A 20,634-nucleotide genomic window follows, 5' to 3' on the forward strand; every position below is an offset into this window, starting at 1 on the left:
GTCTAAACAGGGTTTTCAGCTGGTTGGATGAATAATCCATCCGAGGTCTCTGGTGACATTAGTCACAGAAGCAGAGTTGATCTGAAGAGGCGTGAAAGGATGCTGCAGTGGGCAGTGGTTTAAGACTTTCCGTGAGAGAAAGAGAGACAGGAAAAGGCAGGAAAGACGAGATTAGATCAGCTGGAGTCAGCTGACTGCTCTATGTTGTGGACTGTCTATCTGGTGGAGGCGCGGGTTGCCAAGAGAGAAAGTAGGGAAGGGAGGGGGAAGGTGTACCATCTGAGCTGAATGTATAATCAAGCATCTGCCTCCGACATGTGAATGGTTAAAGCTTTCCAGTGAGAATGAGGGAGGGAGCAAACGAGTCACTGTGTTAGCTGGGAGGGAGGGTGGGAGTGTGTGTGTGTGTGTGATCACGGAGTAATCTGCCTGTGGATGGATGGAGAGGGGCGAGATGGAGAACCGATCGCTACTACGGGAGGCAGGCGGCAGGCACCACAGCCCCCTCCTTGACTGGGAGCGACGAGGACAAGCAGGTGGCTTCGCTAACGTGACAGTCTTCCCACAGTCCCTTCTTACTGGCAGCACTGCAGCTTCTGTGCATTTTTTGCATTCTGTACAGAGATATTTACTGTGATAGTGGTTGTCAGTACGTGGACTTGATTCTTTTTGGTTTTGACCGGCTTTAATATATGCTTCTCTTTTACTTTCCCTCCCTTTCTCTCTGTTTTTTCCTCCGTGTGTTTGTGATGTAATGGCTGCAGTTTTCACAGGAAATCACTAGTCTGGTAAGCAGATACACAGTGCATGAACAGTACATGTCTGTTATGCTTTTTTATTTAGAAATGTCATGCATGTCATTTGTATTCCAGTTGGTTTTTGATTTCATGTCCCTTATCATTTTTAGATGACTATCATGATGCTTCTGGTTATCTGTAGCATAGGAGCGCGTAGCGTGTTGAATAATGTCGATATTGTGTGACCTGTTTGATTTGGCTGTGTGGGTTGTTCTCAGCTATATCCAGCAGTCGGATTTACCGTGCCTCGCCCCTTTTTCCTCATTTCTCTCTTTTCCTATGATGAACTTTGGCCTGTGTAACAAGCTGTTTGTGGCTTTTCATGAAAGGAGGGGCGAAGTTCCCTACTACTGATATCAGATTCGGTTTGTATAGTTATGCAAAAGGAATGTAACTCTATATGATGGGTTGAAAGTCCACTTTAGATGACTTACTGTCATGTTTTGAAAGACACCAAATTGGAGGAAGACACAATATGGAGCCCAGTATTTGTTTTTAAATCTGACATTCTTGAACTGAATTCCTGTGATAGCTGTTTACCGTAAATTGTGGATTTAAACATGATTACGGAGGTCAGATTCAGTACCGTTTCTAATCGGGGCCATCGTTCACCTCTGGCTTCAGTGTCGCTTCGGTCATGTGTGGTGACCCGAACGGTGGGTGACATCACTTTCTTGTTACTTTAAATTGCTATTTATTGTGATTATTTTGTTCTGCCTAGTGCTTCCTTTGGAGATATATTTTAGTGTGTGAAATGGAGGCTGGTCTTGCTTTCCAGTACCATAATACAATTTAAAGGGAACCGTTTGCTTCCAGCCGAGATCAGATCACAACTGTTTTTTCTTCTACAGTCATGCAAAGCAGAAACTGTAATTAGAACTTTGTAGCCCTGTAGTTTAGAAGTCAAGTTAATTATTGTAGGTGTATTTTTGTTCTGAACTGTCAGCTTTAGAATATAGTTATGAATATTATAGAATTCTCCAGCATTTGGTGCACCAGAGTACAGCTCACACTTCTGACCTGTCAAACTCCCACACACAAATGTAATGCCACCCTCCCACACTAGGAGAACTATTTGTAGGAAATCATCATGAATTTCAAGTTTTCTCTGATACAGTGAATACTATTCCAATTTACCTGATTCTCTCTTCCACAGGCCTATTCCCAAGATGCCTACCTTAAGGGTCATGATGCATACAGTGGAAATGCACGCCATATACCAGAGCCACCCCCTATATGTTACCCTAGAGTAGACAGTAAGCCCCCGGGGATGGCCCAGGCCACTGAGACCTCAGCCCCGGGGGTTGTACCATCTGATCTAGGATACCGTGTGGAGATACCAGTACCTCCCTCTCCTCCACCACCCATTCCAAAGACACAGACTGCAGTGTGTGTGTGCAATGAAAGTGTTCGGACAGTGGTGGTACCTCCTGATGTACACATGGGCCGTATGGTTCCGAGTCATAGGGTCGACTATGGTCTAGTAGGCCCAGATCCAATGCTGGTCAGAGCCAGGCCTGGTACGGTGTCTGGTGGTCGTCCACCATACCTCCACCCTCGCAAAGCTGACATGTTCCCTTCAGGTTACCATGTTGATCCTTATGCCATTCCACCTACACACTATGCACCTAGTTCCTCCATTACCTCTCATGCTACCCACCAGAACATTGACTGGCGGACTTACCAGACATACCAGGAATATATTGATAATAAAGGTCTTCACACTTACAGTCGGACTATTCAAGAGCGTTTAGACAGCTTGCGAGCTGCATCCCAAAGTGTCCACGTTGGCCCCCATTGTGGACCCCAACCTGGCTGGGGCAATAACTTACGCCGCAGAAGCACATCTCATGACCGGGCTTACCAGAGCCATTCTGTGCTTCCTCCACGCAGCGCTTCCCAGGATAGGATGAGTGGGGCAGAAAGAGCTGCCCACGCCAGGGACTGGCCTCCTCGTAGTGTGTCCTCTGATGGAGTCTTGCGGCAGCCCCGTGTTCATTCGTCAGACTATGTGGAACATCGTGAACTAGTTTCTCCTGCACCATGGGCCGCTGTGGATAGGCAGCTGTATGGTAGAGTAAACCAGAGGAGTCGTCCTAGTAGACAGTCTCTCCCACCTCGAGCAGTCCTTTATCGTCCCCCAACAGGTTATGGTCTGGTGGGTGTCAAGGGTGTCGCTGGCTCCCATACGCACAGCTCCAGAACAGACGTCCCACCCACCACTGGTTTTCCAGAGCGACCTCGCAATGGACTTAACCAGGCCAAAGAGCCTCCTTCCAAAGACCAAAGTGTAACTGCTGTTGGAAATCGTATTTCTCATTCGTCATCGAACCAATCAAGAACTAGGGCTGAAACCATGCAGAGCCCAGAAACTGGGAATGAAAATCCAGTCGGATATAGGTCAGCATCTTACCCTGCTCCGCCTCCACAGAGGCCACAGTGTGGGGCACCAGCTCGGAGGACACACCCACGTGATGTCAAGGGCCTACCAGTAAACGGGTCCAGTCCAGTGGAGGGTGTAGTCCTCCGAGAGAAGGCTCCAACAGGGAAGGGGACCCCACAACCTCTCCGCCATCCCTCGTACATCCTTGCGGTGAATGACACGGACGGATCTGAGCCGGCAGGGGGTGGTGTCTGCTGGTTGCCCAATGATGCACGCCGGGAGATGCACATGCGGAAACTGGGGGAGCGGCTTGACTCCTCCTTCTGCTCCAGCAATCTGGACGAATCACTTGACTCCATTCCCTTCATCGGTAAGTGCACTCTTTGTAACCATAGCAACGCTAACCCAGCTCCAAGCTTTATCCAGCAGTAGGGATTGTTTTAGAGCTGCTGCAGATATTTTTGAACAGTAATTGCTTATGTGTAGACAATAATGGTGATGTTTTTTTGCAATTAATTTTTTGTCTGTATTAGTAATGCTTCAGTACCTTATGTGATTTTAAAATGTGACCTATCACTACCACAATTTCATATTCGGATTCCATGTGTCCAGACAGAGGATTATCATGGCCAAATCTTACTTTGTATTGTCTGTTGGATCAAACTCCCAAAGCTTGGAGAGTATGGGTGATTTATGCAGAAGGTGTTTGGGAGTGACTGAAGGAGAGTGAGAGTAACTGTGTGTGAGTCATGATGCTGTTCAGGGAGGAGGTGGCCTTCTTTCATACTCTTAATGCCTGAGGATGGGTCTAGAATATGGAGTGATAGCTTAGCTGTGCTCGGTCACATTTTGTCTTTGATGTTTGGTGTTTTGTGCTCTAGCCTTCTGATATTAGGCACACACTGTAATTGTATCTTCTATCTTTTAGACTGATTATAATTATATAAATTTTTATTTTTTATTTTTTTGCAATATGCATTTCGCTGTTTGGTCAATTGTGGTTTGAACCTTATAATCCATCTCAGACAAAGGAGTCGGACTAAATATTAACTATTTTTAGCTATATCATCCAGATTTAGAAGATGTCACAGTCTAAACATTTATCAACACAATCATCATTTAGAAAGCTTTTATTTTATTAGAAGTGCTTTTATACTAGTGTCGTTGACTCCAGTGGTTTCTGATGATTGTAAATCAATAACAATTAAGACTCTGAATAGATGTTGGGATTTTCTTAGCTCTTTACTTGTTGGCATGCTCTAGATTTTGTCTTGGATAACACATCTCATCTTCTTTTTTCAGTTTTACTAGTTATGAGATGTGTATGTTTTGTGCAGACCACAATCCTAGCATTTCTGCTTCTGCCACTGCAAATGCAGTGTATGAAAGAAATGCATGGTTGGACATGTAAATATATGCAGGCAAGCACGGCTGGTAGAGATTTCTTTTAATTCATAAACAACAGGTAAATGTTTTTAGCTGCGAAAGACATTAGTTATATTTACTTTTGTCCCAGTGCTGGGCGAATATTAGTGATAATATCGGAATAATTTTGACGACGATGTAAGATTTGAAAATATCCTGAATATCAAATATTTCAAATTCAAGCATACTTTCCCAAAATAACATGCCAAATGTCCAAAAAATGGAACCTGTTATTGCGGACTGCTCTACACTCCCCTACTGCATAAACTCTCATATCAGGAGAGTATGATATGATCTCATATCATATCCTGTGAATCAAAGCTTCACTGTTACATAGATACATTTTCTTCCTGCTGTTTTGCTTATTTTAAGTAATCTGGCAACCATGCGCATGCAAACACTCGCTCCTCATTGCAGAAGCGTCACTGCAGATGATCTGAAAAACAAACAAGCTGGAGTTTAGCGATCTAATGAAAGCATCATTCAGTCGGTCTGTTCTGTCATAAAATCTCGACTGTATTGTTTGCGATTGTGGTCGCTGTATAAATGCACTAACCAATCGCTGATGTGGGAATAGAGAAACATAGGCTATGGCAGTGTGGAATTTAACTTTTATAATATTTTTCATTTGTTTTATATATATATATTAGGGGTGTCACGATTTCGATTTTAAATCGAAATCGATCGAAATTAAGTCACAGTCTCGAACTTCGAATTAAAAAATGGAATTGTCGATGCTGCCACGCCCCCATGTTGTATGACGGCAAATCAATGACAAAAATAACCGAGCATTCAACTGATGCTGGCGCGCGCGCTATATGGCTTCCGCGAGAGGAAAACTGAATCGGATGCGAAGAAACGGGAGCCCGCGAGCTCATTTCAAACTCACGCGCGCGCGTGACGTACTCTGCGCGCAATAAAAGCCCTCGCGCGCGCATGCTCATTCCCCACATCCTCGCGCTCGATCATCTCACCTCTGCTCGCGCGAACAATTTTATTTTTGTCAGTCGTGGGGCGGGGCTTGCTCTTTTAGTTGTTATCTCAAATGTCATTGGTTATTCCCCTTTTCCTAAAGTCAGTATTCGACGCCTGTTAGAAAATGAGTAATAATTCACTTGACTTGACCCATGACTTCATCAGTGGACCAGATACATGCGAGTAATAATTTCTTTTGCTTGTTTAATTTATTTTTGTCTTTAATGTAATTTAATGCATTGTTTATAGAGTAGATCTTTTGTAGATACTTGATTAACTGGAATTCTTCTGATTGCTAGTGATTGCAGTCTTGTAATAAAGATATACATATTTTACAGACTGTAATGATGCACACACACACACATACTGTGTACATACATACATACATAATATATATATATATATATATATATATATATATATATATATATATATATATATATATAAATCTAAATGAATGACAGTGAAGTGTTTAACAAGTGTTTTATCTTTAATCTTTTAAATAGATACGTCGTAATATTTGAAGGTTAGTTTAGTCATTTTTTATTGTTTTTGTTTGTTTTGTTATGAACTTGAATGTCATCTTTTGTGACTGCACTTACAAAAGAGAAACTGGATGGCAGTTTATTTTAAGTTTTCAATTGACTAAAGATATAAGTTATTGTTACATTATGTTGTTAATAAGTTTTAAATTTGATAGTGTAATGTGGTACATTGCAAACAAAGGTCAGATATTATATTACATAAAAGTCTATTTTGAAAAATGACAATCTGTGCTTTAAAGAGAATAAATGTAAAAATCGAGAATCTAATCGAACCGTTACCTTAGAATCGAAAATGCAATCGAATCGAGGATTTGGAGAATCGTGACACCCCTAATATATATACTGTCGTAGGATTTATATATGATACCCAAATTACAGTAGTATGCTATATTTTTGTCACATGACTTTGAGTGACTTCAGAGCGGCAACCTCCCACACTCTCTCGTGAAGCCAATAAGGAAGTGACTAAAACTGCAATTCATCGACCGGCCGCTTGAGGCTGGCTGCAGAAGAGAGTCAGTCCCATAGACTCCCCATGTTAAAATGCCCAACTTTACAGCAGAAAAAAAAAAGCCTGGTTTACAGCCTGGTTCAAAAAAAGATTTTGGTCTATATTGCTAATTTTGCCCTTCATGACAACTGTGAGGGGGGTGAATCTTTATAACTCATCCGTTTAAATAATATTAAGCCTTGAAGTTCTGCATAATTAAGGGCGTGGCCACTTGAGTGACAGGTGGATTGCCGCTGTTGACAATGCCGTCGTGCTAGGTGGGCGTGGCTTTAGCAATCAGCTCCCGCCTTTTTGGGCATTTTCGATTATCCGGGAGAGTCGCGCGGTGACGCGCTGCCAAGATGGCGACGGGCTGCTCTACACACTTTAGGCTTCAAAACCGCTATTGAGGTGCCTATGGGTGACGTCACGGACACTACGTCCATATTTTTTTACAGGCTATGGTGACTTCCAGTTAACACATTGGGAATCAATATGGTTGATTGTAATTGCATTTTGATTGTATAATTTTCTATACAAACTAATAAAGATATCAACATGTTGATGTTAAAATTTTATTTTAAAGATTTAAAATGGTGTAATTTTTTCATTGTATAAATATTTTCTCACTAATATGTTCATATAGCTGAAAGTCAATTGCTATGGCTCTGTGGCATTTCAAAACATTGCTCGGCTTGTTTTAGCAATCCTACGTTATCTTGTCCCAAACCTCAGATTGTCCATTGTAAGTTGCTTTGGGTAAATAATCTGCTGAAATAAATACAGTAGAGGATAGTTGCCACCAATGTCTTGCAGCAAAACCCAGCCTATTCTCTAAAATGAAGTTAGGTTAGCGCTGATGACATTAAGATTCTTGTGTCTTGGAGCGAGGCACTCTTTAGGCTACGCTAGAGCTCTTCATCTAGGCCCGAAGAGGGTTTTGCACACCTTCCCCTTGGCCCTCTTTGAGACACTGGAGGATTCAGGAACTAGGATCTAGGGCAGTTGCTTTAATTTTAACTGCTCCAGGCCTCTGGCAGCACAGGACAGGACAGCTTTGTACTCAAACTTATTTTGGCTGAGACCTGCAGAGGAGCTCAAAAGTTTTCAGCTCTCTCAAAAACAGGACATGTCAAATTGTAAGATAAATAAAACTGTCCTCATTGCTAGAAAAAGTTTATGCAGACCTCTTGCTTGCAATTAAATCAAGATATGCACCGTAGCCTTCACATTTCTAAAGCAATATAAAAGCTACTGTGTATAGTAAGGTATGATTTATAAAGAAAGTGGGATACTATGGCTGTACCTTGTAAATATCAACAGCAAGTTTAAATGGGAGATTCTGCTAGGGATGTTAATGTACAAGACAGAAATGGGTCCAGCTCACTCTCTTAAAACTATTTATTTATCCAATGGCAAGAAAATGAACATGAAGAGCTTAAGTACTTCATTCAGTACAGCACAACATTATGGCAAATATATCAGTTTTTTTGCAACAGTATCATCCTTAGTATGGCCTTAATTCTCCAGCTATGAATAATTGTAACTTTATATTGAGAGGTCTTTTTTTAGGGAATGATTTTAAAGAACTGGCTTTAGTTAAAGGGATATAACAGCAGACAAATAACCTTTAGGAACACACAGAAGACATTTATTTATTTATTTAAATTTAGGGTGGAAATAGAATCCAAACCATTCATATCTTACTCTTTAATATGAAATAAACGTGAATGAACATCAAAACGAATGTTTAAAGGGTAACTAAACCCCTGGTCGGAGCCTGACTCCACCCACTGGCAATATTTGAAAAATTCTGAAAAGTGAGCACAGCGGAGATAGAAGGGATGAACCGAGGGCGGGGCTTACCGGGTGGGGCGTGAACCTGAGACCCGCAGTGACGGATTGATTGACAGCTGCTGTCAGAGTCGCTAAAATGGAGAGGGACTGTAGTGACGGAAGTAGCTTTGCAACAGAGCATTCATTTGAAGTAGAGGACTTTTCTCCCCCACCTTCACCTGAAGTGGAGGATGTCGAGGTGTCTGTTCATTTCAATTCGAGCCGCTGGCTCGAACTGCCCTCTTAAAGGTGCCATCTGTAATGTTTGGCAAAAAAAATCAAGTCATACTCCACATTCCATACCAGATGGGGGCAGTATGCCTCAATAAAGTGAATTGGTCTACTCTAGAGTAACAAACGAGAAACGGCATAGTCTCTATGCTCCGCCCCTACATTCACAACAATACTACAGCCATAGCCGAAGCCTAACTGTGCGTTCACACCGCCGGCGTCTAGAGCGTCAAAATTCGTTCTTGCCGCTCTGCTCACGATGCTGCAGAAAGATTTGTGAGCGCTCAGACGCTCTAACGTAGATCGAATGCTTATTTTTTATTTAAAGCGGCCGCAAAGCAAACAAGCTTGTTGATCTCGTGCAGATTAACCACAAGGAGTTATAACCTCATTAAATATTGTTGTGGACGAAATATTAGGATCCTTTACTTACACATCATAGATTAATACAAACGCTAAACAGCAATAATCAACCTGTCCTTTATTCTGCTTGAGAACTAATGTGCCAACTCTCAAGCATTCACCGTGAGACACACGCAATTGACTCTTTTCACACGCTTTCACGCCACACATCAATTTTTTCACGCACAGAAAAACCACGAAGCAAAGAGGACATAGAGACCAACAGACTAGACAGAGCAGGTTAGTTATGATACATAGGGCTGTGCAAAAAATCGAATGCGATTTTCATGCACCTCTCATCAGTAAAGACGCTCCTGTAATTAGAAGTATATCTCCAGCATGTGCATTCAGATCAGGGTTGCCAGGTTTTCACAACAAATCCTGCCCAGTTGCTTCTTAAAACTAGTCCAAAACTAGCCCAATCGCGTTTCCGGGAGGTTCCCGATAAAAATTGCTTCCCGTGGTTAAAATATAAATTTTTGGGAAGGGTTTCCCTGGTAAAATTAGCATTTTAGGGGCAAAATATCACGTTATTGGTATTGGGATTGCTTCAAACCGCGGACATGAAAAACAACCGCAGACTTGGCAACACTGGTTCAGGTGGAGCGGCAGTTACTGCACAACTAACACAAAATCGCGTACAAAATCGACAAAGAATCGCCTGCGATTTTAACATCGATGTTGTGTAGATTGTCAGTGAATTACGGCTCTGTGTAGTAAATGCCAACCAGTGTTGCCAAGTCTGTGGTGGTTGTTTTTCATGTCCGCTGGTCACAGCGACCCCAATACAAATAACGTGATATTTAGCCCCTAAAATGCGAATTATACCAAGGCAACCCTGCTAAAAAACCTATATTTTAACCCCGGGAAGCAATGTTTCATCGGGGAACCTTCTGGAAGCGAGGTTGGGCTAGTTTTGAGAAGCAACTTGGCAGGATTTGTTGTGAAAACCTGGCAATCCTGATCTGAACACACGTGCTGGAGATATACTCCTTATTACAGGAGCGTCTTTACTGATGAGATGTACATGAGTAAAGACATGCACAGCCCTATATAATAAAATGGGTAACGTTAAGTTGTAGATAGCTAATTATCAAACGCAGCTACGGTTAGCCAGCGCTAACATTAGCACGTTTATCGAACAGCCTTCGATACATTTCTATGTTATAACTTCCCGAAAACAAATACACAAACATATAAAACAAACTTCTAGCGAAATACTAACAGCATCTAACTTGCAAGTTCGGAGTTGAACCTCATTTCTTTCATGTCCATCAGTTGTCTCCAGCGATTAAAAGCAGTGCCGATGTTTACTCTGGTATTCTTATCGGATTTGATTTTTGATTCCGAGCGCAGTTGTTTGCCTGTAGCGGGTGTTGGTCTCTTGCCAAGGGCTTCAGCTATTCTTCTGCTCTTTTCCCTGAACTGAAAGTAGTGGGCTGTACTTTCCACACGATTGACATCAGGTCCAGGTACGGCCTTCGAGTTATTCGTGTATTGCAGGTTGACTGGTGGATATGTTGCCCGCATACCGCCTCCCACGGCCCCTAATATCAAGGCATATACGCTGGGAACATGTTAATCTTTGATTTATTACTTTAATGTTTACAGATGAGCCAGCCAGCCCTAGTGTAGATCATGATGGCAGCCATATTCCTGCGTCGGTTGTGATCTCTGGAGCTCAGACTGTAATCTCTGACAGCCCCAGCCCTACCACCCCCAGCCCCCTCATGCGCCGGCAACTGTCTCATGACCAAGGTAAGCTACTGTGTGTACAGATTTCAGATTTTTTTTTGAGCGATTATTGCCATCTGAGAGCACCACAGGAATGGATCAGTGAGCATTTTGTTGCGCTTGGTGCTGATCGTTGTATTCTTGCCTACATGCATGCAGAGTCTCTCAGAAATGCCATTCTGGAATCAGGAACCAAAACAGAGCGCTCAAAATCATACGATGAAGGCCTGGACAACTACCGGGAGGAAGGCCGTGGGTAAGTGATGAGTAAAAGCGTCGGATCATAATGTTGGAGATTACTAATACTATCATTGAGTGGTTGTTTGACCTAACATAGTAATTCATTTCCTCAGACGATCCAGCAAACCGAGTCTAAGGGTTTTCAAGAAGGTGAGAGACACACATAACAATCTCCCAGCCACTAATAATGTAAAAGTCTCTGTTCCAAAACCTTGTGAGATGCCATAGTTTGGAGCATTTACAGGGGTCATGAAATGCCTTTTATCATTATTTTGTACTGTTCTCTGAGATCCACTTATAATGCTGTCAAGATTTTTACATAAAAAAAACATAACATTTTAGCAATAATAGGCTGTTTTCCTGTTTTGACCACTTCATCCGAACGCTCTGTATTGAATAGGAATGACAGGTTGTCAACACAGAAGTAAACGCCCACTTCTATGATTGACTGACAGCTGTGTGTTTGACAGCTACATCCTTCACAGATGGGCGCTGCTGTGATTTAGGATAAAAACACATAAACACTCAGCACGTATCAAACAATCTTTAACAACAACTGAAGCAATAGTGAGCACGTAATAAAAACAGTTACACTACATGCATGAATCGGTGGGCGGAGCTAAACAGGCAGTGATGTAGAAGCAGGCGTTGATCATCTTCTGTGGAGGCGGGGTTTAGACACTATAACGTCATAAAGTGGCACATTCCACAAGCTGGCGTTTTGGCAGATTGGCTTCAATATAAGCTGTTTTTAGACTAACGAGAAGGTTTTGAGTTCTGAAGAGCAAGGTGAATTTTGATTTCTCAGTTCATGACACCTTTAAGGTTTTGCCTTAAGGTCAATCCAAGATACCTTCTTTTAGTCAAATCCAAAGGAAGTTCTATTGAAGTGTTTGGACAAAAATGCATCCAAAGTAAAAAAAAAATTATAGTGCACAGTTTCTGGAAACGATTGTGGGCAGTTCATCAGCACATCATGTGACATTTGTGTGCGTAGTCAATGTAATGTACAGCACTCCACATCGCTCACTTGTTCCATTTCAGTTTTGGAACAGAGTAATAATTATGCAGAATTAGCCAAGAGTAGACAGGAAAATGTCATGTTTGTTCTGGTCTTATAGGCATTGGATGGCCATAAGTCTGATGACTCCAGCTCTAGAAGAGACTCCTCCACTGAGATCTTCAGTGACTCCACCAAGGAGGGTTGGCTGCATTTCCGACAGCTCAACACGGAGAAGGGCAAGGTGGGAAAATTGATCTCTCAGTTCTTCACTACTCACTTCCCATAGTGGGAGATTGATTCAAGAGCATGTTGAATTCAGTAGTGATAGTTTTCCTGTCATGCTGTGGTTTATGTGTGTTCTTCTGTTTCCAGCGAGGAGGCGGCGGTATGCGGCAGTGGAAACAGATGTACGCAGTGCTGCGGGGACACTCCCTCTTCCTCTATAAGGACAAAAAGGAGGGGCTTGCTCACATCAACTTGCAACTGGAGGATGAGCCTCAATCAATCAGCATCAAGGCCTGCTTGATTGACATCTCTTACAGCGACACAAAGCGCAAGAATGTCCTGCGGCTAACGACTTCAGACTGCGAGTATCTGTTTCAGGCTGAGGGCAGAGAAGACATGCTGTCCTGGATAAGAGTCATTCAAGAAAACAGCAACCTGGACGAGGAGGTTAGTGGACAATGAAAGTGTTTTTGTACAGTCGTGTACAAAATCAGCATAATCCACATGTAAAGCCAGATTTGTCTTATTGTGCATACTCTGTATGCTCAACTTAGACTTTTTTCGTACTAGTTAGTTTGTCCGCAAGGTGCAAACACTGCCCAGTCCGGTGTTTCACAATCAAAAGAAACAGATGAGGTGGAAAAACAAACCACTAGAGCGGCAACAATAATAGCTGCCTGCTGAGACTGGATGAGTTGGATACATAAACAGCTGAAGACTATTGCCCTCTTGCTAATATGCACACCAAACTGCCATATGACTAATAACTGTAACTGCAGGGAAATGACAGCCTGATGAAGCTGGATTGGCTGGTGGCCAGCTGGCCTTCACTATCGGCTATCCTGCTGTTACGTCAAAGATAGCAGACAAGGAAAAATCGATTTTATGTTTTTAGGGGTGTTCCAAAAATCAAACTCTGATCTGTTGGATACATTAAACTATTTCTGATATTTTCAGAAATCTGATCTATATTTTCTTGCAATTTTTATTATATGAACACAGCTAATTTTGAATCCCGATAAATGGAAAAAAGTTTTTGCAACACAATGCAGTAGTTACAGCATCTACCAAAAGAGGATAACAGGGCCATGCTAACCACTCAGTCCTTGACTCCTTTCTAAACCGTGTCTTCTTACACATTTAAAATGTCAGGTGAACAGCCTCACAAATAACTAATCTGAGCAGGAAATCATAGTAGATTATCAACATGAAGTCTGTGAGCCATGACTGCATAAGCATCATATTATTGCATAACTTTGTCCTGAAATGAAACCTAACACAACACTGCTTTGTCATCTGCTGAAATCAGTGTCGAGGTGATATTGTTTACTGAAGGTGTGAGGATTATGGGTAGGCTTTTTGTTAATATTCGTCTCCTGTATTTACCAGAGGAACTGGTTTGCCTTAACGCTCACAATCAGATTTATGTCGCTGTACTCGGAGGTTTGCATGTTACCACAATGCAAATGATTCTTTATCTGTTTATCTGTTCTTTATCTGTCTATCTCTGTGTTTCCAGAACGCTGCTGTGACCAGTACTGATTTGATCAACAGAAAGCTCAAGGAGTATATATCCATGAGGTAAAGAACCTGTCTTAGAGACCAGCAGGTTTGCCTGTTCCTAATCCTAATGTGCTGCCAAGCTGAAATGAAGCTCTGTTAGCTGTCACTCCATTGAACACCAAACAAAAAGCATGGCCACGCATGAGACTGGACTGCCGGGCACTCATTTTTGGTTGATTTTGCTACCAGACATGATATTTGACACAGAAAAAAAATTGCAGTTCGGCTTAGGATAATTATCAAATTGCAAAGGCTATGATTAAATGAATCAATACAGGCATTGGGTATTTTCAGAGTATAGAGTGACTCTTCTCTTCCATGAGAGCAGCTGATGATCTGGTGAATTTAGTGTCTTGCAGTGGCTCGGTTCACATTAAATCTGCAATTAAAATCTGCATCTGAGTTTGGGTCGATTAAAACGTGCATTTGGAAACTAGTATACATCTTTTTTTAAATGAGTTATAAAAGATATAGAAAAATTAAATTTAAAAAAATTAACAGTCAGTTTGCAGTCAGTTGGCAGACAGAGCCATGGTTTTTTAGAGGCCGTTTTATTTAATAATAAAAAAAGATTCTCCTCCTGTACTGAAAATGTACCAAACTGTGACTTAAAAACCAAAATCTGCCCTGAACTCACAGTCTTGTGTACCATTTCACCCCTATTGGAAGGGCAACATGCATCAACCATCTTTCCAAAGTTGTAATGAAAAGTGCTCATAAATTGGCTGTTGTCAACAACAGAGAAGCATTGAGGACTACAAACACAAAAAATAAATAATTATTTTTGTAAATACTCAATTTTTTGCACTTTTACTATGAAATTACACTGGATATAGATTGCCGTCTGACTAAAGCCAACAGTGTGGATGGAACACACACAAAAAAAATAAAGCCAATCTGTGCTCAAAAACACCCGACGTCGACCATTGTGTTGGTGTGTCCCAGACTTAAGATTGCCTTGTGTTCAGTGTCCAGTAATATGTGTGTGTTGTTACAGTGCATCCAGCAGTAAGACGGAGCCATCACCCAAAACCTCCCGGCAGTCCCTCAGCATTAGACACACTCTGCTGGGCAGCAGCAGTAAGAGTCAGAGCCTCTACTCACCCAGAAGTGAACAGGAGCGGAGTAAAGGTAGCTCACAGCATAATGACATAACACTGAAACCCGTCATGTGTGTTTAATCTCCGTCAAATGTTAATGTTAGTGATATGTGTCTCAGATGACTCCAGTCCTCCGAGAGATAAAGCCGCATGGAGGAGAGGAATTCCAGGACTGAAGAAGAAGCCTCAAGATAAGAAGCCCACCGCTGGCGTCACGTTTGGAGTGCGACTGGATAATTGCCCTCCTGCACAGACAAACAGAGTAAGAAATTCAAGAGATCACAAATGCACTACTGCACAACACTAATTTAAGCGAAACTCACTTGATGAACGTGTCAAGGTTACATTTCCCTTCAAGAGCAAATTGAAAAAATTTTATTAGATTTTCAGTGAAGAAACTTAAGCCTTTACAAATTTTTGCATTGTGACATTTAGTATTTTCCCTCTGTATATATGTTTTACATTTAAATTTTTAGTATAATTTAATATCATTATTATTATTAAATATTAAATATAGGGGTCTGTCCCAAATGCTTAATGTCACAATTGCTCCCATCATTTTGTGTTAGTTTATACATCCGGCTGGTCACATTCATTTTAAATTATATTTGTCCAAATCGTTGTTAATGTACATTACGACTTCACCCTAGGCTGGAAGATTGCATACTGTGCATTTTTAAATGAAACGTATGTATTTCTGTGGCTCTAATAAACAGAGAGCTATAATGTAGATCACGCTTTTTCTGTCCGTCGTGCACTTTTTTTTTTAACGCTGAACTTCAAACTCATCTATCTCTCTTTTTTTGATCATTTTTGAAGTGAACTTTTGCCCAGGTGGTGATTTAAATAAACTGTTGAAGGCAGCTGCTTGAACTGAACATGATGTGTCCAGTGTGTGTTTTTTGCGACTGCCATATTTAGTTGTTATGAAAAGATATACATTAAATGTTCTGTAATAGAAGCAATTAAAGTGTGAGTATACATACAATATCCATGTGTATGTAATTTCAATGCTATGGCCTTTGAGTAGATATTTAAAGATAGCCTAGTGTTAATTTCACCATCTACTTTTTAATTTTTTTTTAATTAACTTACAAAGAATATTTCAGTGTTTTTTACAGTATTTTTCATAATGTATTTAAAACTATCGGTGAGTAATTGTTATCAACCATCTTAACTATCGGTATCGGTAAAGTGCACTGTTGTTCGACCTTTAATTACAGAACTGAGAAGTAAAAAAAAAAACCCATGTCATAATGGAAAAATATGAATGGATCTAAAATGGATTCCATTTTCTTAATGCACATTTTTAATTTGGGGTGAAAAATAACCTCCTTTTGGAGTTTTGTGAAGACATATGGTATTATAAATAACAGTAATTACTGTGTTCTAGTTTGTTCCTTTGATCGTGGAGGTGTGTTGTAAGCTGGTGGAGGAGAGAGGGTTGGAGTACACAGGCATTTACAGAGTTCCTGGAAACAACACTGCCATCTCGAGCATGCAGGAGGAACTAGACACTAAAGGCATGACGGACATTGATATCCAGGATGACGTGAGTAAACACTTTGTATTGTGTGATACTTGTTCCATAAAGACAGACCTGATCTGTATGCTTTGGTTTTGTTCAGCAGAAGTGGCGAGACCTCAATGTGATCAGCAGTTTGCTCAAGTCCTTTTTCAGGAAACTTCCCGAGCCTCTCTTTACTAATGGTGAGACCCATTGATCGCATAGAATAGATGATTCTTCTGGCTTTATACAAAAATCATGAAGAATACTGTGTGCTTTCTCTAGTAGAGAGCATCTCATATGTAACAAAATCATGTGGAGGAAGGACTCCTCCTAGAGGACAACATGGGTCATAGCTCACATGGTCATAGAAACCAGACATAATTTCCAAGCATGATAAATGTGTGTGTGGGGGGGTTAGATTTGAGGTATGTTCAGCTGAAGTATTTTTGTTATAATTAATAATGTTAATAATGCTTGTTTGCTCTGATCTTTAGATAAATATTCCACCTTTATTGACGCCAATCGAATGGAGGACCCTGTTGAGAGGTTAAAGACACTGAAGAGACTGGTACGGTTTATCTGAAGACTGCTGTTGATTTACTAAACACTGACATTTACTAGATTGGAGAAAGACAAATTATTTAAATCAGCAGTAAAATCTTCAACAGACAACCGGTATAAATCATGTTTACTGTGTTTATTCTGCCCAGATCCATGAGTTACCAGACCATCATTATGAAACGCTCAAGTTCCTCTCTGCACATCTCAAAACTGTCTCTGAAAACTGTGAGAAAAACAAGGTATGAGCTTTGTTCAACAGCCTATTACAAAAAATTATGTATGAAAATACATTAATGGATTTTAAACTGGTTTTGTAGATAGTATTACTTCACTGTAAGTCAAGTTTAACACGCATTAAATATAATCATATCATTAAGCCTGCAGTGCTGCTTTAATCTGTCACAGCTTGTCTGAAGAACCTGGAAGCACAAATGCTTGTTGTGTGACGTCAATAATTTCTCTTACAGATTGGGTAACGTAAGTTTTTTTTTAATTTATTTAATTAGATGGAGCCACGTAACTTGGCCATCGTGTTTGGCCCAACTCTTGTCCGAACCTCTGAAGACAACATGACTCATATGGTCACGCACATGCCTGACCAGTACAAGATCGTGGAGACGCTCATTCAGCAAGTAAGAGCTTTTTCCTTTCATCTCTGTAAATTGATGTCTGAACTCTGCCTAACTATCTGTCTGCTTTGCTCTTCTACAGTATGATTGGTTCTTCACAGAAGATGGAGATGAAGAGCCAAAGGTGAGTCTGTAGCTTCCTGCCATGGTTTCTGAGTGGATTTCTGAGCCCTAAACATACATCACCATGCTATCACTCTCCAAGACCCAGAGACTCAAGAAAAATCATCGTCCCATTTCCACATGTTCCACCTCGCTTTTGTAGAACTATTTAGTCGTAGACAACATCGGGGAACTTCCTACTCCCTTACCAGGGCAGATTATATTTTTGGACCCCAAGGAGAGTTCGGATCTGATGCATTATTTCATTTTTACAGAACAAAAGCTGAATTTCAGGTATCTATGAAACTAGGGTTTGAGGCAAGTTTAGATGCTTACTTGAATATAGCTTCATGCAGCTTGATGAGAGCCGCTTTGACTCTTAGTGTACAGTGCACAGGTCACACACTAATAGCATACAGTGCTCACCATGCTCTGTCTTTAAAAGACTGTGGATACTGATCTGTGACTTGCATTGCCTTTTAAAAGGCTGAATACAAAAATCAACCAATCACTAATAAACTAACCACTTCCACTTTATTTCTGCGCTTCACTTTCATTCAGTAATAAATAAAAAATGTATTCTAAATCCTAATTTGCTGGAAAATAAGAGCACATGGATTTATTAAATCACTTTATGGACATTTTAGACTCACCAAGGCCCCAAGCATTTGCATGTTTTCCACTGCTCAGAAAACACATCATTTGCACAGAGTGCTTTAAAAAGAAAAAGACCACATTTGTTTTTGTTTTTTGAAAAGCTCAAACACACACTGCTCAAAATGGTATTTAAAGTTCGCTATTGCTCATGTTAATGACGTATGAATTTCACCTCTCTCATTGCTTGTTTATGTCAGACCACCGTGGAGCAAGAGAGCACAGTTCAGTCTCAGCCTGTGCCCAACATTGACCATCTGCTGACCAACATTGGCCGCACCGCTCCGTCACCAGGAGACGTCTCAGGTAATCTTGTGTTCAGAGTCCAACTGTTCCAGCCTAAGGATATGAGTTTAGTAGAATGGATATTGCATAAAAACAAAGTAAGACGTTCAGTGTGTTCAGATGTTACTGTGTGTGAATGTTCACACTCTCTTAGTGCATTTCAGATGATAAGCAGATGCTCATGCTTTCCATTAGATCTCTCAATGTTTAGAGCAAAACAAAAGCAAGCTTGCCAGAAATGTCTTGGTGCATATGTAAAGTTGAACTATTTTAGCAATTTTGCATTGGTCAAATGTATTTGATGAGCTATCTGAAAAAAATTGGATAAAATAGTTCCTATGTATGTGAAGCTTATGAATCAACCTTTTTTTTCATTGAATTGTTTCTTTACCTTCCGCCATTGTTTTAGACTTGTCTTTATTTCAATGCTTTGATTTCTTCAGAATCCTCCTTTTGCTTTGGTTTGTATTGGTTTGAATCTCACTCATTGTCATCCCTCCCCTAATGCTTTAGTCTTCGTTATGACTCCACTCCTCCTTTTCTTTCAGTTCTTTTCCCTCCTTACCCTTCTCTTTTGCTAACCTGGCGTGTTCTTTCCCAAAAGAAATGGAAAAATCAATGATAAACCACCAAAGGTTTACCCGTCTGACCCATCTTGTCTGTAGTGTTTTTCTTCTCCCCTGTCCCTGTCCAGCACTGCTCACACATTACCCAATCTTGACACAGGCCAAGTGGGCGGCGTCTATCACTCGGTGATGTCACTGATGGACTCTGTAATGTCTGTGATGGACAGCTGGGACTGTAGGAAGAAGGAGGAGTGTTGTCCCCAGTGTAGCTGCCTAGTCTGCAGAAATCCCCGATTCTTATAAATTGAAAGCGAATCCGGGACAAACCCAGCAGAAAACAAAAGAAACAAAAAAAGAGTGTCAGAGAAGTTGATATTTGTCATCGTCGTGTTGCACGTTTCATATCTTATAAGACTATTATTAACAGAGAGGATACAGAGCTGTGATGGTGTAATGTGTCTGAAAAGCCTCTTTGCTGTCTCTCGTTGTCTCTGAAGCTGACCGCGAGGAGTTCTAGCATGGTATGGTCTTCAGGATTTCCTCCAGTCTTGTGGCGTACAGTAACTGTCATTGATGATGTCTGAAGGGGTGTGGTGAGGGGCTGAGCCGGCATAAATCATACCATTCAAAAGCATTAATATCTCTTGATGGAGAGTGAGCAAAGGGGCTTTTGAGTGGTGAAGTAGCCCATCGTAAGGACTCGCTTCCTTCTCATAGCTTTGGCCCCTTTAGCCCCTTTCTGCCCTCCTGTCATATCTGACCCTTGTTGTCCCTTGTCATAGTCTCTCAGTGCTTTAATTCATTCTGCATCTCCATGTTCTGCACCGACAAGCTGATACGGTTCAACACAAACATGGTTCCCCACGAGACTGATGTTACCTGGAAACTGCGAATTTCTGCGCTATAACGTCATGAAAATGATCAGAGACGTGATGTAGTGGCAACCAGTGGAAGTGCAGACTGTGCAGGTCGCACGATATAACAACATGGTGACTGCTAAAACGTGAACTATTTTATAAAAACACACCTTATTATCCCATATTTCAAATGTCCCATATCTTAACAGTTAATACACAGTTGAATGATCACAATTATTTGACCTAATAGTTGTTGTGCACTTTAGAGTTCTATAGCCACTTATTGCATTAAAATACTAGAAATAGCATGAAATATAAAATGAAGCAGGTGAAAAAAAATCTAAATCCAATCCAAAAATTGTATGTTTCCAAGTTTTTTTGAGAACAAGTTTCTTATGTATGCATATTAATCATATGAGTCCCATGATGCAATGTAACCAACTAATGGCGCTTTTCCACTGCGTGGTATGACTCGGCACGGCTCAGTTCAGTACGGTACAGCTCAGCTCGGCACTGTTTGC

At 41.0% G+C, this 20,634-nt stretch overlaps 1 protein-coding gene across 3 annotated transcripts in view; it reads left to right on the forward strand.

Moving 5' to 3' along the window:
* Positions 1-20,634, forward strand: part of LOC128025128 (rho GTPase-activating protein 21) — a 55,412-nt gene that overhangs the window by 30,781 nt on the left and 3,997 nt on the right. The window contains exons 1-18 of one of the 3 annotated variants that reach the window (XM_052611185.1): positions 400-536; positions 765-788; positions 1,954-3,550; positions 10,696-10,842; positions 10,978-11,074; positions 11,172-11,208; positions 12,180-12,302; positions 12,434-12,733; positions 13,806-13,867; positions 14,847-14,980; positions 15,069-15,211; positions 16,343-16,501; positions 16,581-16,659; positions 16,954-17,027; positions 17,170-17,259; positions 17,527-17,652; positions 17,732-17,773; positions 18,606-18,711. In XM_052611185.1, coding sequence (XP_052467145.1) covers positions 2,068-3,550; positions 10,696-10,842; positions 10,978-11,074; positions 11,172-11,208; positions 12,180-12,302; positions 12,434-12,733; positions 13,806-13,867; positions 14,847-14,980; positions 15,069-15,211; positions 16,343-16,501; positions 16,581-16,659; positions 16,954-17,027; positions 17,170-17,259; positions 17,527-17,652; positions 17,732-17,773; positions 18,606-18,711 — 3,202 coding nt within the window. In that variant the 5' untranslated portion in view covers positions 400-536; positions 765-788; positions 1,954-2,067. Of the gene's footprint in view, positions 1-399; positions 537-764; positions 789-1,953; positions 3,551-10,695; positions 10,843-10,977; positions 11,075-11,171; positions 11,209-12,179; positions 12,303-12,433; positions 12,734-13,805; positions 13,868-14,846; positions 14,981-15,068; positions 15,212-16,342; positions 16,502-16,580; positions 16,660-16,953; positions 17,028-17,169; positions 17,260-17,526; positions 17,653-17,731; positions 17,774-18,605; positions 18,712-20,634 lie in introns of those variants that run through there. The other 2 variants (XM_052611170.1, XM_052611176.1) reach the window with 2 other exon arrangements.

The sequence above is a fragment of the Carassius gibelio genome, chromosome A2 (assembly GCF_023724105.1).
Source record: "Carassius gibelio isolate Cgi1373 ecotype wild population from Czech Republic chromosome A2, carGib1.2-hapl.c, whole genome shotgun sequence".
Classification (NCBI taxonomy): Eukaryota; Metazoa; Chordata; class Actinopteri; order Cypriniformes; family Cyprinidae; genus Carassius; species Carassius gibelio.